Source organism: Micropterus dolomieu, linkage group LG21 (assembly GCF_021292245.1).
Source record: "Micropterus dolomieu isolate WLL.071019.BEF.003 ecotype Adirondacks linkage group LG21, ASM2129224v1, whole genome shotgun sequence".
NCBI lineage: Eukaryota > Metazoa > Chordata > Actinopteri > Centrarchiformes > Centrarchidae > Micropterus > Micropterus dolomieu.
In genome coordinates, this window is record NC_060170.1 from 32734787 (window position 1) to 32748448 (window position 13662).

Sequence of the window (13662 nt, forward strand, 5' to 3'; positions counted from 1 at the left end):
CCTGTTCAATTTCTCATTAATGCAATTATCTAATCAACGAATCACATGGCAGTTGCTTCAATGCATTTAGGGGTGTGGTCCTGGTCACGACAATCTCCTGAACTCCAAACTGAATGTCAGAATGGGAAAGAAAGGTGATTTAAGCAATTTTGAGCGTGGCATGGTTGTTGGTGCCAGACGGGCCGGTCTGAGTATTTCACAATCTGCTCAGTTACTGGGATTTTCACGCACAACCATTTCTAGGGTTTACAAAGAATGGTGTGAAAAGGGAAAAACATCCAGTATGCGGCAGTCCTGTGGGCGAAAATGCCTTATTGATGCTAGAGGTCAGAGGAGAATGGGCCGACTGATTCAAGCTGATAGAAGAGCAACTTTGACTGAAATAACCACTCGTTACAACCGAGGTATGCAGCAAAGCATTTGTGAAGCCACAACACGCACAACCTTGAGGCGGATGGGCTACAACAGCAGAAGACCCCACCGGGTACCACTCGTCTCCACTACAAATAGGAAAAAGAGGCTACAAGTCTTGGCGTAAACAGAATGAGAACATGGATCCATCATGCCTTGTTACCACTGTGCAGGCTGGTGGTGGTGGTGTAATGGTGTGGGGGATGTTTTCTTGGCACACTTCAGGCCCCTTAGTGCCAATTGGGCATCGTTTAAATGCCACGGCCTACCTGAGCATTGTTTCTGACCATGTCCATCCCTTTATGGCCACCATGTACCCATCCTCTGATGGCTACTTCCAGCAGGATAATGCACCATGTCACAAAGCTTGAATCATTTCAAATTGGTTTCTTGACCATGACAATGAGTTCACTGTACTAAAACGGCCCCCACAGTCACCAGATCTCAACCCAATAGAGCATCTTTGGGATGCGGTGGAACGGGAGCTTCGTGCCCTGGATGTGCATCCCACAAATCTCCATCAACTGCAAGATGCTATCCTATCAATATGGGCCAACATTTCTAAAGAATGCTTTCAGCACCTTGTTGAATCAATGCCACGTAGAATTAAGGCAGTTCTGAAGGCGAAAGGGGGTCAAACACAGAATTAGTATGGTGTTCCTAATAATCCTTTAGGTGAGTGTATATATAGCACAATGTGATGTGCGTGAAGGTATGTGTAGAAACAGTTACCAAGGAGGGCAGGGCTTAGTGAACCTTAATATTGCAACTACTATTTTACTACTGCAACGCCTAAATTTTGCAACAATCAAATTGACTCCACTTTGTAATACTCGTACACAGGCTGTGGTCTCTGTTTACAATTCAGCACCACCCGTCTGATTTAAATGTACGCCTAGCTTCACTCACAGCTTCCCCTGGCAGCCTTTGCTGAAATTGGTGGCAAATGATGATGGGGAATCATTCTTCTGCACTTCAGATAGATGCTGCAAGGACTCAGTTATCCCCTTAATGAAAAGCAGTAGAAGGAAAGAAAAAGATATGCACATGCACGTACACACACTCACAGAAAACCTCTTCTCTGTCTGCACTCATCATACGCACAGTTTCTTTGGTCAATGCAAGATGACTTCAGATAAATATTTCATGTAAGTTGATAAGTTGATGATGGAAGCCAGCACTTATAATGTGTACGCGCACAAATTCTCATTATCGACTCACACATAATATAATATGTAAAAGGCAGAGATGTAATGGAGAGTGGGCTCACATTAATTCAGTTTACATACATTTTGAGATCCAAAGTAGCTGATTTAAATATGTTGTGTTAAAAAATTCATTGTATAAATGTTTACTAAGTGGCACATTATGTAACTTAGACATATATATATTAGTCATATTTCCATGTAAATTACAAAAAGAAAGAATTTCAGCTTCTCTTTGTGGTTGAGAGATTTCCTAAAATGTATTTTTTTTTTTTAGTGGAGAAACTCAAATGTATTTAAACAGAAAGCTTTTATCTGTTTCAGTAATTAGAGCTACAACTAAAACCCCTCAAATGTAACGAAGGCTTTCTGTTGAAAGTTTGAAATTTTTGTTTTTGTCAGAACATCCTCCTGCATTCACGAGCAGCTGAGTTTCTTCTTGTTTTCCATTTTTCTTGGTCATGCCTTACTTTAGCTGTAAGGCAACAGTAGAATCAGTTTGTTACACAAGTCAATAAATTAGTCATGTCTTTAAGCTTGTATATATTTTATTTACAGTGCATTAGTGACTGTTTGCCCTACGGTGTTTGACTGAATTCTCAAACTCATCCACAATTTATTGTCCCACTGAATGACTTTTGTAAAGCTGCAAGCTGATCTGGGTGAGCTTCAGTACTTGTCATTAATCTGCCAGTAGCGTTTATCTCCTTCTGCCTCCTCCTCACTGCTGTCGTACTCTTCTTTGCCAGAGGCCTCTTGTCAGACCTCACTGTCTTCCTCATCGTCATGTTCTTATCTTAGTCATCTTTGTCAGTGGCCATGCATTCAATTCTTTCATCTCCATCCATTTCACTGATGTAGGAAACACATCACAGGACGACTCTTAAGAGACACAGTGGTATGATTTGTGGTATTCATTGTCATTTTGGCACTTTAGTAAAACAGATATTATAGGTAATATTAAAAACCATCAGGTAAGTAATTTTCACTCCATTTAACATATGCAGGATTTCAACCGGGACATTAAGCATCTGTTTTGCTGTCTCTTGTCTCCATTTGCCATCTGGACTGGCATGATTTGTTGACAGTGATGTGATTTTACCAACTGATTGTCTTCCTGTCTGACACGAAAGCACAACTGGAGAGTTTCGTTCTAAATTAATAATCACTGATGGCAAAATGTGGTTCCTACACACAATACATTTTTGTGTGAAATGTTTAAGGAAAACACTGGTGATATTCAAAGGGATCCTTATTGTCAGCAAATCTCATGAAAAGACCAAAATCAAAAACGGTATATCTTATCTCTCTCTGTCATAGACATCCAGTCACCACATGCCAAATGTGTGTTAATCTGCAGCTGAACATAGACCTCAACAAATGCACTATTCATTCCTGTTTGAAATGTTGTAGGTGACATGGATGTAAAGACTAGACATAATATATCAAATCACCTTGTAAATTTGGACAGAACTCCACAACAAACTGAGGATCACATTTGACATATTACAGCTTTAGAAAGTTACTCAGTGTTAGCAAAACACTTAACTATTTACACCACCAGCAGACATGCAGCAACACTGACATTCATTTGAAGTCCTCTTCCTGGCCACCTGGCAAATGTAATCGGATACCTTTTAGCTCTATTTTGGTCTCTACCAGCTGCTGAGGGAAATATCCAGCTCTTTAGCTTCTGAATGCCACCAGCTAGTTGTTAAGTTTCTGTCTGCTGTTTGGCGCTGGGCAGGTAGCATACAGTGGGTTAACAGAGCTTTTAAAGCAGCTGGGCTCTACTGCCTGCAAAGTTGTGGACTAGAAAACCAAAACAATGAGCCAAATGATGGTAAAATGCTCCATAGAGCTGAGGGGAGATACATAGTCGGGTGATTATACTCTGGGTTTGTCACAGCAAGCAACCCCTTTCACTTTAAATTGAGTCATTGAATCCATTGTTAATAAAAAAATAATAATTTGTACAGCTTTACAAAATTAAACCTCAGTGTTGGTTTTGGTCTTTTAATGTGATTTGTTGACAGCAGCAAAAACCATAGAATAATGCCACCTTTTCCTTTATATCACTGTTATGTAGTTTTGACGTTATTATTTGCCATGATTGTTGTCATTTCTTTTGTACAGTGGCTGTGTAGCATTTAAAACTGAAACTCTTCAATGACCATACAATGACTGTATGTTTGTAGTTCCTCTAATATTTCTCTCTCTTGTCCACCTGCTTCAGGCTTAAAATAACGACAGCGCAACACCCCAGCTAGAGGAGGATCTCTCATATCGCCACTGCCATTTCACATGGAGCTCATCTTTGGAGTTGGACTTTGTACAGAAAAGAGGATTAAAAAATAAATGAAAATCTCAACAGCGACAACCCAGCAGCAGCCAGCGTCCTCATGCTTTTCAGAATTAAAGAAAAAAAACGATAAAAAGTGACTACTCCTACTAGTTTCTCATATCTACATTCCCACTGGACATTATGTGAATTTTACAGTGTTGACTCTTGTTGAGGTCTACCGGTGAAAAGAAACGAACAGAGGCCGGTGCTGGTGAAGGAATGGACTTATGAAGGGCGGGAAAAAAAGCGAGATGAAGGAAGTGAATGGAAAAGGAGTTTGAAAGTGTTTTTGACGGAAACCTGAAGGAGACAAAATGGGAAGTTTGCACATCTGGAAGAAGTTCATGCCTCAATTTTGTGGGTTTTTGAGATTTTTTACATGGTTGTAGGTTTGGTATTTTGATGTGAACAGGTATGGACTGGTGTGTTTGAAGGTCACTGAATGTTTTCAGATTGGTGGGATGGACACAAGAAAGGAAAAGGAAAAGAGATAAACTGGGCCTGAGAAGAGCTGTAGCATAATGGATAAACATGTACTCACAGCAGTCTGGTCTCATTCACTTACAAGTTATTTGGTTCACTGTGTTATTTCAAAAAAAAAAAAAAAGTAAGCGCACTGAGATACTTTGAAATTAGAGTGATTGATGTCCAGTGTATAAAGTGAGGAGTTTGCAAGTTGAGGTCTAGAGAAAGGAACGTGACATAGTGCGTACATCAGATGGAGTGTCTGTTTCTGTTCGTGTTGCATCGCAGAATCTAAAATGGAAATGAAACGTTCTTTTTAATCAACAGGGGCCGAGTGACATGTTGACCATCACTCACACAGCTGTGGTTACTTGTGTAACCGCTCGGGTTGTGTAGCAAGTCTCCTGGCTGGTTGTCAATGATGTGTATTAAAGAGGATATAAGGCATTTTGTTTATAAATGATGTGTTTTTGAAAAGAGAGGCAAAAGATTGTTACTCTTGTTGAAAGAATAGATCTAAAAAGGACTTTTTTTATTTTTGTTGGGTTTTATATAAATGTATATAAGGGTGAAAAGGAAAAAAAAAACAGAAAAATGAAGGAACAAAAACTCGACAAAAATTACAGACTTCTTAGTTGTATGTTAATATCACATTGTTTGGAAAGCACATGTCATTTGATAAAGGCTCACTATGTTTGTAAACAAGAAATAACCACGTAACTTAAATGTGTGTCAAATATTGTCGAGTTACGCCGGCGATCACCTATTTATATTTTGTATTTGTCAAAAAAAAAGTTACAGAAACAAAGTTTATCTGCAGTGTTCTTTCTGAAGGCGATGAAAGACATGTTGTCTGACAGCCCCTGCATCTTCAAAAGAGACAGTCTGGAGGGGTCAGCGGTCAGACGGATGTTAAAGAACAGAATAGAAGTCCCTTCATTTTTCTTCCCGATGCATTCAGATCAAGTTACCGCCAACCCTGAATCCCCCCTTCACCAGTGCATCTTAAAGAGAAATATTCAATCGTGAGCATGAAGAAAAACTGTACAGATGTTTATATTCTATTCTTTCCAAGTGCCAGTTTTTTTGTGGTGTCATTTGGATATTAACTAATTCATTCATGTGCAGGAAGAGCGTACAGGTTACCAGTGGATCTGGATGTTCAAAGCAAAATAAAAGAGTTGCATCGCACTGTACAAAACAAAACATCAAGTTTGGTCATATAGTATATATTTTTACAACGTTGTAGGGTAGGCAGTTGACAAGCAGAGAGAGACAGAATCATACTGACATGTTTCTCTTGTTTGTTGAGAGGATACACACAAAATCTAGAGATGATGTGTACAGTTTCCTCTCTGGCTTCTGCCTTTCTGATTCACTGTGGACGGGAGACAGAAAGAGAATTCAATCCAAGTTGGTATCACTCATGCGTCATCAAGGCGAACGGCATGTGCCTGCATTGAAGTCTGATTTTTCTTTGTGGCGTATGTGACTTTATAAAGCTTGCATATTTTACACAGTGTTTACAAAGATGTACGTTGTGGTAAAAATTAATAAACTACAAAAAAACTTACTGTATACATTTTAATTCCAGAGGTTAAAAAAAGTTATAATAATACCCAGCATCCCTTTTGTGTGTCCTCAGAAGTGTGTGCTTTCATTGGACAATACTGAACCCTTGCAACAAAGACCCATATGACTGTCTATTCCTGACTGCGCTTTGCAGCACCACAACCAAAGGATCTGGAGTTGTATTTACATGCACTCAAAAACGGGGGTTTTATTTGGTTTTGTGGATGTGCAGCGCGTTGTACATTTACAAAACAAAGAGCCAAGCGACTGTGCTGTAAAATAAATGCAGGACACGGACACACATCGAATCAAACAAACCTACCTGTGTAGATATAACTGATCCAAGACCGTCAAAATAAAGTAACTGTACTACTCAGTAGCAGATGTGTTTGTACCTATCATGTGCCTTAACCTTTTCCATGGTAGATAAAGATGTGTGTTTTATATAACTTTATTGCCCCCTTTCAACTGTCATCTGTCCATCCTGTCTGTTCACTTCGCCCCCCTTCTCCTCCTGTGTCACTCTTCCTCCCTTTTTCCTCTACTCAACTCTTTCATTCACCCTGCACCCCCCCCCCACCCCCCAACCCGAAGTAGTTTAGACTGTTGGTGGGTTTCTGCCTTGTATTACGTTGTATTATAAACTTTTAAAAAGGTAGATTCAATCGAAAACATGGTTTTGATTTCCTAGAGGAGTGAAGTTGTTAATGCTTTCGTAGCGAGCAGAAGCGATGCCACAGTGACAGAATGTATTATGTTAATTTTACTAATACCCAGAGGCAAATATTACGCTTGTGAAACATAACGGAAAAATACTGGTTTGTAGAGTATAAATTTGGTGTGTTTTCAATAAATCATGCCTGGAAAGAAGATGTTGCTCGATTCTGCGTCTTATTTTATTTTGTGTAATCATTTCCATTCAGACTCAAGGCCTGAAGTCATGATAGCAGCCCCTAGAGGCTACAATGCTCATTACAATCCACCTAAAATACAAAAATAGAATTTCATTTGTGGTGCTCACCCTGAACAGTTTAGATTCTGTGGTGTCCAAACAATAATGCTGCGATGATGTGTTGAGAAGAAACCCGCTTGACACTGTTCTTGATCATAAAAGTTTATTACATCAAAGAGTTCAGCATCAATTACAAGCTCTGCAGCAGCTTGGAGAGTGACCCAGCCCGATGACCATTCTGTCTCTCTGTACATCAAACATAGCTTATATAAGATATGTTTAGGTATCTGTTAGGTACCATAGCAGGGTTTGAGTCTGCAAAATAAAAGGTCAGACCCATAGAAGGGTACAGTGCTATTCCGAGGTAACAAAACAAGGGGTTAGAGGTCAAATTCTATAGAAGGGTTCAGTCCCTACATAACCACCAATCACTGCTCTCCCCGTAGAAGGTCACTGACCCTCTGTCCTGCTGCTACAGTGCTATTTTGAACTGTTATGAGCCAAAAGCACAAGCACTGGACACTACAATTGGAACTACTTTATACCAAGCAAAGAAAAGTGTTGACTGTGTGGATTATTCAGACTAATGGGGAGGACACTGCTTCTGGAAAAATATTTTTCTGTTGAATGTGCTGTTACCACCACAAATGAAATTCAGTTCCCCTCCATTGAACAGTGTCAGAAGCAGAAATCTCCTAAGTTTGACCAGTACAGAGTTAACCAAAAGCCATCTGCCTGACTGTATATCACTAAAAGAAACATGTCCTTTTAGAATTTAGGTTAACAGACCCTTAAAAGTGGTCAATCTAAACATGTTTAAATACATGAGCTCTGAGTTGTTGAAAACAATTTTCCTCACTTGTGTTGCTTTTTTGGCTTATTTGGGTTTTTTTTTCTGCAACTAGGAAAGGCATGAGCTGGAAATAAAACACATCACAAGTGTTTTGTTTTATACTAATAGTAAAGGTACAGCATAAAGAAGCTATGTAATTTTTAGTTTGTCACATGAATGGGATAACTTGTTCAAACCTACTGTGCGAGAGTAACAATTTTTTTTGTATTAGACAATTGGTAAAGGTAACAGGTAATGGTTCCATTAAAGGACTCTTATTATTAAACCTATCGTATGTTGCCATGGCATATAGTTATGTATTAATATTTAATTAAGAGTTTAGCTATCATTATGACAAATCGCTTAAAACAGCAGGCCACCTCTTGTCCCTCATTTCATGAATAGTGACAAAGTTGGCAACACTACCACAGTGGAGACACTGTGGGTGGAGGTGGTTAGATGAATGAACTCAAGCTTTTTCACAAAGTCTTCTGCATTACATGACGAGCCAAAATGCCCCGATTCTTTTGTCTTTGTTGAACTTAGTTATGCTCCTGGAGTAAGACACTCACATTCTCCTTATTTCTTGTGGTTATTTTCTTTTAGTCTTGCTATAACTTTATAGTGTCTCAACATTATTGTGTATCTGTGATTGTTTAAGTATGTCATGAAGAGTTGTATTGGAATTTGTACAGTAAAAGAATAATAAAAAAAAAACTGTGGGTCAAATAGCCTAATCTCCTCAGACCACGTGATGCCTTCAGGCAGTAGGTTGGTGTCATAAGTAGACAGAGTGGCAGTAAACAAGATGACACATACATGCATAATATAATGTGTAGTAATCCCAGTGTGTTACTGAAACTTCAGTTATTGATTTAATATGAACAATATATTATTTTATTGAATAGCCTATTGAAGAAGTGTGTGCGACCTATTTCCTGTCAGGCAAGTCTCTGGGCACCACACACCCGACCAGGGTCCTTTCATAATAACAACATGGCTGCCTTCTGTAGAGGGAGACACCGGTGGAAAAGGACTAATTTCGTGCATGTTTTCACAAGAAACCTGACAGGTAACAGTATGAATAAATAAATATATATATGTTGTGTAGATACGGAGGACAGGACGGGGTTCGGGTCGCACTCGGAGGTGTTTCTGTCAGCACGCAGCTCACAAACCAGCAGGGCTGCTGTAACTTAACCTGCTGTAACTTAACCTGCTGTTACTATTATCCTGTTAATTTGTCCCGAGTTAAACAAAATGTCAACACTTTACCGCTTGATGCATCAGTCCGTATTTGTGAGAAATACTATGGTAGGATTAACACAAGCATATTCTTTAACATGAAATAAGATGGTGGAGTTGAGAGTGCTGATCTGTTTGAGCAAACTTTGTATGTGAGGTAAACACAACATAACTTTACTGTCTATCATCTAATATGCTCGTACAGGGAAGTATGACTATGACCTGGTGGTCATTGGTGGTGGTTCAGGAGGCCTTGCCTGTTCCAAAGAAGGTGAGATATAGGCTATAATGAAGTGTCTCTTATCCCTTCATGTTTCTGTATGTATGATTTATACCTTTTAATAAACTGACACTGTATATCCATATATTCACAGCGGCGCAGCTGGGACAGAAAGTTGCTGTTTTAGATTATGTGGAGCCATCTGTGAAAGGTATTCTTCTGAAACTGTTGTTATCTGAACGTGTCTGAACCAGCTGATTAGATTGTCACGTCCTCTGGAAAATGCTTTTCCAAACAGGGACCAAGTGGGGTCTTGGAGGAACCTGTGTTAATGTTGGCTGCATTCCTAAAAAGCTCATGCACCAGGCTGCCCTGCTTGGTGCTGCAGTCAAAGACGCTAAGAAGTTTGGGTGGCAGATCTCAGGGCCGATCTGCCACGACTGGTATGTCAATCTAAAGTCTAAAGTATTAGAGAATTAATCTCACTGTGACCAACGCAATTGATAAACGTTCATGAGTAGCTCACCAGCACCATCTAGTGATGTAATTGCAGCAGGACACTACTTGGGGTTGGAAAGTGAATTAATGCTAAAGCTTCAAAACTACATTTTTACTATGTTCTTGGTCACTGCAAATATTAAATTTTTGCATGCTATTTTGTGTGTAATCAGAAAATAGCATGAATAAAATAAATAAAAACAAACAAAACTAAATAGTTTTGCCAAATTATAATTTGAATATACATGGTGTTAGGGCATTATTTGCTTGTTGATTCCCATTATTTACTGTGTCTGTGAGCCAACACACCCAAAGGAACAACAGGAATGATATTTCCCTCTGGTGTGTTTTACAGGGCCACCATGGCAGAGGCTGTTCAGAACCATGTCAGATCTCTGAACTGGGGTCACAGAGTTCAACTCCAGGACAAGTGAGTGACACCAGCTCTGCTTGCTTTTATTCAGGCGATGTTTCATTTAACAGTTGATTTGAATGCAGGGATTATGGGAGATGCTCCTCCCTTTGGATGTGAGGGTTGGTTCAGCTGGCTTCTCTTCAGTGGAGAGTTTTTGTGTGTGATTATAGTCCAAATGTTGTCATCCTGCCAAAAATAAACCTTTCTATTCTTGTAAATTTAGTCATTTTTCACCAAAATGTTGGAATATTTATATGCAGGTCTGTTTTTTCTGACATGAAATAGTGCTGAAGGCTGTACATTTCTGTTGGTACACAGCTGAAGGATTGATAGTCAGTCACCACATGTTGATTGAGTGGTTGGCTGGAGGGCAAACAGGTGTTAACCTCTGTGTGAATGTGCCCAAGCTCAACCTCAAATGTTTTCAATCCAATTATATTATTTGCTTGGACTCATCTTATTAGTAATGCTTCTAATATGGTTTTATTGCCTTTTTAATTAACAGATAGCTAAGAGACTTTCAGGACAGCAGAGAGACATTGTTAAACACACCGCAAAAAAGTAATTTAATAAGGGTTTAATTACAAATAATAAATGTTATTAAATAATTAAGTTAGATTTTCCTGTAGCAATAAAGTTCTGTTGGCGGGAGAAGTACTTAGCAGTTAAATTAAAATTTAAAGTTGTGAGTAAAGAGATTTGTGTGACCAAGAGTATATTTGCATTGTGCAAATTATAATTAGTTATGTTTGTACCAAGTAATGAATTAAGTAAAACCAATATTCAGTCTTTAAATTAAATTAAGTGGATTGAAATTAAACTCCTAATTATTTAACTTTCAACAATCGATTTCAATCAAGTGTCTCCATATCTACACGTCAAGAGCATGGTGAATTATTATGTTGAATTTAAAACAATGTCTTAATCAAATAAAAAAACATTACAATCTCAATACAAATTCTGCCGTCTCTCATCCTCAGCTCCTTTAGACTGGAAACATGGCTGTGAAATGTTTTTGCTTGTAAAAGGTGATCCGAAACTGAATATCTGACATTACAGTGGAGTTATACTGTGTGTTTTCCGCTGTAGAAATAAAGTATAATGTTCATAGAAACTTGTGAAACCACCCCTGCAGCATAATCCACCTCTTGACTTCTTGATCCAGATGCTCAGAATGTATAATGCTGATCCATAAAGAGATGTAGTTCAACACATCCTTCTGGTAAAAAAAAAGCAGAGAATTATATATAATACATGGGAAACATACGCAGTAACACATTTTACATGATGCAGGTGGGTCCAGCCTCTTCGCTATGCAATGAAATCATGCTTTTGTTGGGGTCTTTCTGATGTATTTCAGCAGATCAAGAAGATAAAATGTAGAGGGATTGTACAGTGGGAATTAGCAAGAAATAAGTGAGAGAAATGACGATGCAAATAAATACACAACACTTACTGTATGTGGAATCTGCAGTATTACAACCAGCTGTTGATCCTCTGTTTTGCAGGAAGGTGAAGTATCTGAACATCAAAGGAAGTCTGGTGGATGAACACACAGTTAAAGGACTAACTAAAGCTGGGAAAGAGGTGATTAAGACATTTATTTATACAATCAGCCAGTCCCAAACTACGGAAGCCCTAAGCGGCCATCCATTCAATTTTTTTTTTTACTCTGTTTTCCCGTGATAACGGGATCATTTTCTTGTGATCTGGAGATAACAAACATATCTGAATACAGGGGTCGGCAGGTGCGTTTCTTCAGGATAATTTCAGAAAGATTTCCTGTGTCTCTGGTTAGCTCGGTTGGTAGAGCACAGGACTCTGAGTGTCCATTTACTTTTAATGGACACATGTAATATGTTTTATACTTTCTGTGAATGTTATCCAATTAATCTTATTTCCATACTTTATAGACACCTTATGTTGAAAACCGGACATTGTCACACGTGTATCCTCGCGCTAAATTCATCAAGTCCGACCCAGTTTTATAAATAATGTTGTATATGGTTCTCGTATTGTGTAACATGAAGACTTCACAGCCTCTCTTCAGGTAGGACTAGTAGAGAGAAACTGACAGGATAAAGTCGCTAACCTGCCTGGCAGCTGGCTCTGGTCCGTTTCAGTTACCGTAAAGGTTTGAATATTTGTGCACTCCAAATTTATGTGCGGCTACCTCAATCATCTTCTCATAAACGAGTGACAGAAACACTCAAAGCGGGTCAGATCGTTTGTTGCTTTTTCTAAAACGTCAGCCACAGATGGAGTGGATGTGCAGGGAGACAATTCAGCAGAACAGCGTCAGCAAACAGCCATTTTTGCGTCTTCCTCGGACACTTTAAAATGCTTCCACACATGTCTAAGTAACTGTTCTGTAAAATTTATTCGGTCTTTTGATTTATTAGGCCGAACACCAAAAGTGCTTTTTTGGCTATTTTCGGCCGATTAATTTTGGTGACAGTACATTCGGTGCATCCCTACTTCTTTTGTGTTTTTTTTATTATCCTTCAAAGGTTCCGAAAAAGCAGCACCCCTGTGTTAAACAACTGCTTTGTTATCTTGAGATCATGAGAAAATTAACCTGTTATCGTTCAAAAAATATTTGAATGGATGGCCGTTTAGGGCTTCCGTACCAAACTGATAATTGGAGACTACAAACACAAATTACTTTACTGCTATAAAATGTTTTCAATACTTGTTTTTATGTAACTGATTATATATGATATATCAAACATGTAACATTAATACAAATTATTACAACATTAGAAGTTTGCTTCATTTCATTCTTCATTTAAATATGTTTTAAATGTTTTTTAATTATTAAAAAAATCATTGTGTATTTATTAAATGATTGTCAACTTATATAATACTATTTTAAATGGACACCTCCATATTGTAGCTACTGAGAGTGCTGTTACTCGTTTCAGTGCTTCCGTCATTACCTTAATGCAGAATACTGTGGAGACCACTTGCATTCATTTGATATGAACAAAGGCTGTTACTTAACATTTAACCTCCTCTCACATACAGATGATCCTGACTGCCAGGAACATTGTGATCGCTACGGGTGGACGGCCCAAGTACCCTACAAATGTAAGTAACATAGCTATCATCATCCCCCCCACCCCACCCCCGAGATGTTTCTCTGCCAGCACGTGTTGTTTGGTTGATTGGTTACCAGGTAGACAAACAAATGAGCAAAGAGAGACCCTACAGCGGCAGAGTAGCCAAAACCACTGAAGTGAATGTGGTTTGGAGCCATTACACTATGACACACAAACATGCCTTAACACACAAAGGAAGGCAGGTTTTAGACTTTTTAACAATACTGATAGATCTGTTGATAGTTGGTTGGATAGTTCTGGTCACAGCTTTAACTCTCATTACAGATCCCTGGAGCAATGGAGCACGGCATCACAAGTGATGACATCTTCTGGCTGAAAAAGTCGCCCGGGAAAACGTGAGGACGTCCTCCACCTAACTACACACACACACACACACACACA

The 13662-nt window shown here is 38.9% G+C and overlaps 2 protein-coding genes and 1 long non-coding RNA gene across 8 annotated transcripts in view; 2 read left to right on the plus strand and 1 right to left on the minus strand.

Annotated features, from left to right (window-relative positions):
* Nucleotides 1-6867, plus strand: part of arvcfb (ARVCF delta catenin family member b) — a 144956-nt gene extending 138089 nt beyond the window's left edge. For all 6 annotated transcript variants that reach the window (XM_046035424.1, XM_046035420.1, XM_046035425.1 and 3 more), the window contains one exon: nt 3853-6867. Coding sequence is in view for 2 of the 6 variants with exons in the window: in XM_046035425.1 (XP_045891381.1) it covers nt 3853-3858 (6 nt within the window). In the remaining 4 variants the exon portion in view is untranslated. The remainder of the gene's footprint in view (nt 1-3852) is intronic.
* A 1870-nt stretch (nt 6868-8737) lies between these two features.
* Nucleotides 8738-13662, plus strand: part of txnrd2.2 (thioredoxin reductase 2, tandem duplicate 2) — a 22916-nt gene continuing 17991 nt past the window's right edge. The window contains exons 1-8 of the mRNA XM_046034556.1: nt 8738-8853; nt 9232-9297; nt 9401-9457; nt 9545-9689; nt 10100-10174; nt 11668-11746; nt 13187-13249; nt 13546-13616. Coding sequence (XP_045890512.1) covers nt 8778-8853; nt 9232-9297; nt 9401-9457; nt 9545-9689; nt 10100-10174; nt 11668-11746; nt 13187-13249; nt 13546-13616 — 632 coding nt within the window. The 5' untranslated portion in view covers nt 8738-8777. The remainder of the gene's footprint in view (nt 8854-9231; nt 9298-9400; nt 9458-9544; nt 9690-10099; nt 10175-11667; nt 11747-13186; nt 13250-13545; nt 13617-13662) is intronic.
* LOC123960060 overlaps nt 10176-13662 on the minus strand; it is a 22710-nt gene continuing 19223 nt past the window's right edge. Inside the window, exons 2-3 of the long non-coding RNA XR_006822427.1 lie at nt 11616-11698; nt 10176-11378 (exon numbers count right to left, since the gene is read on the minus strand). This is a non-coding gene — a long non-coding RNA (uncharacterized LOC123960060). The remainder of the gene's footprint in view (nt 11379-11615; nt 11699-13662) is intronic.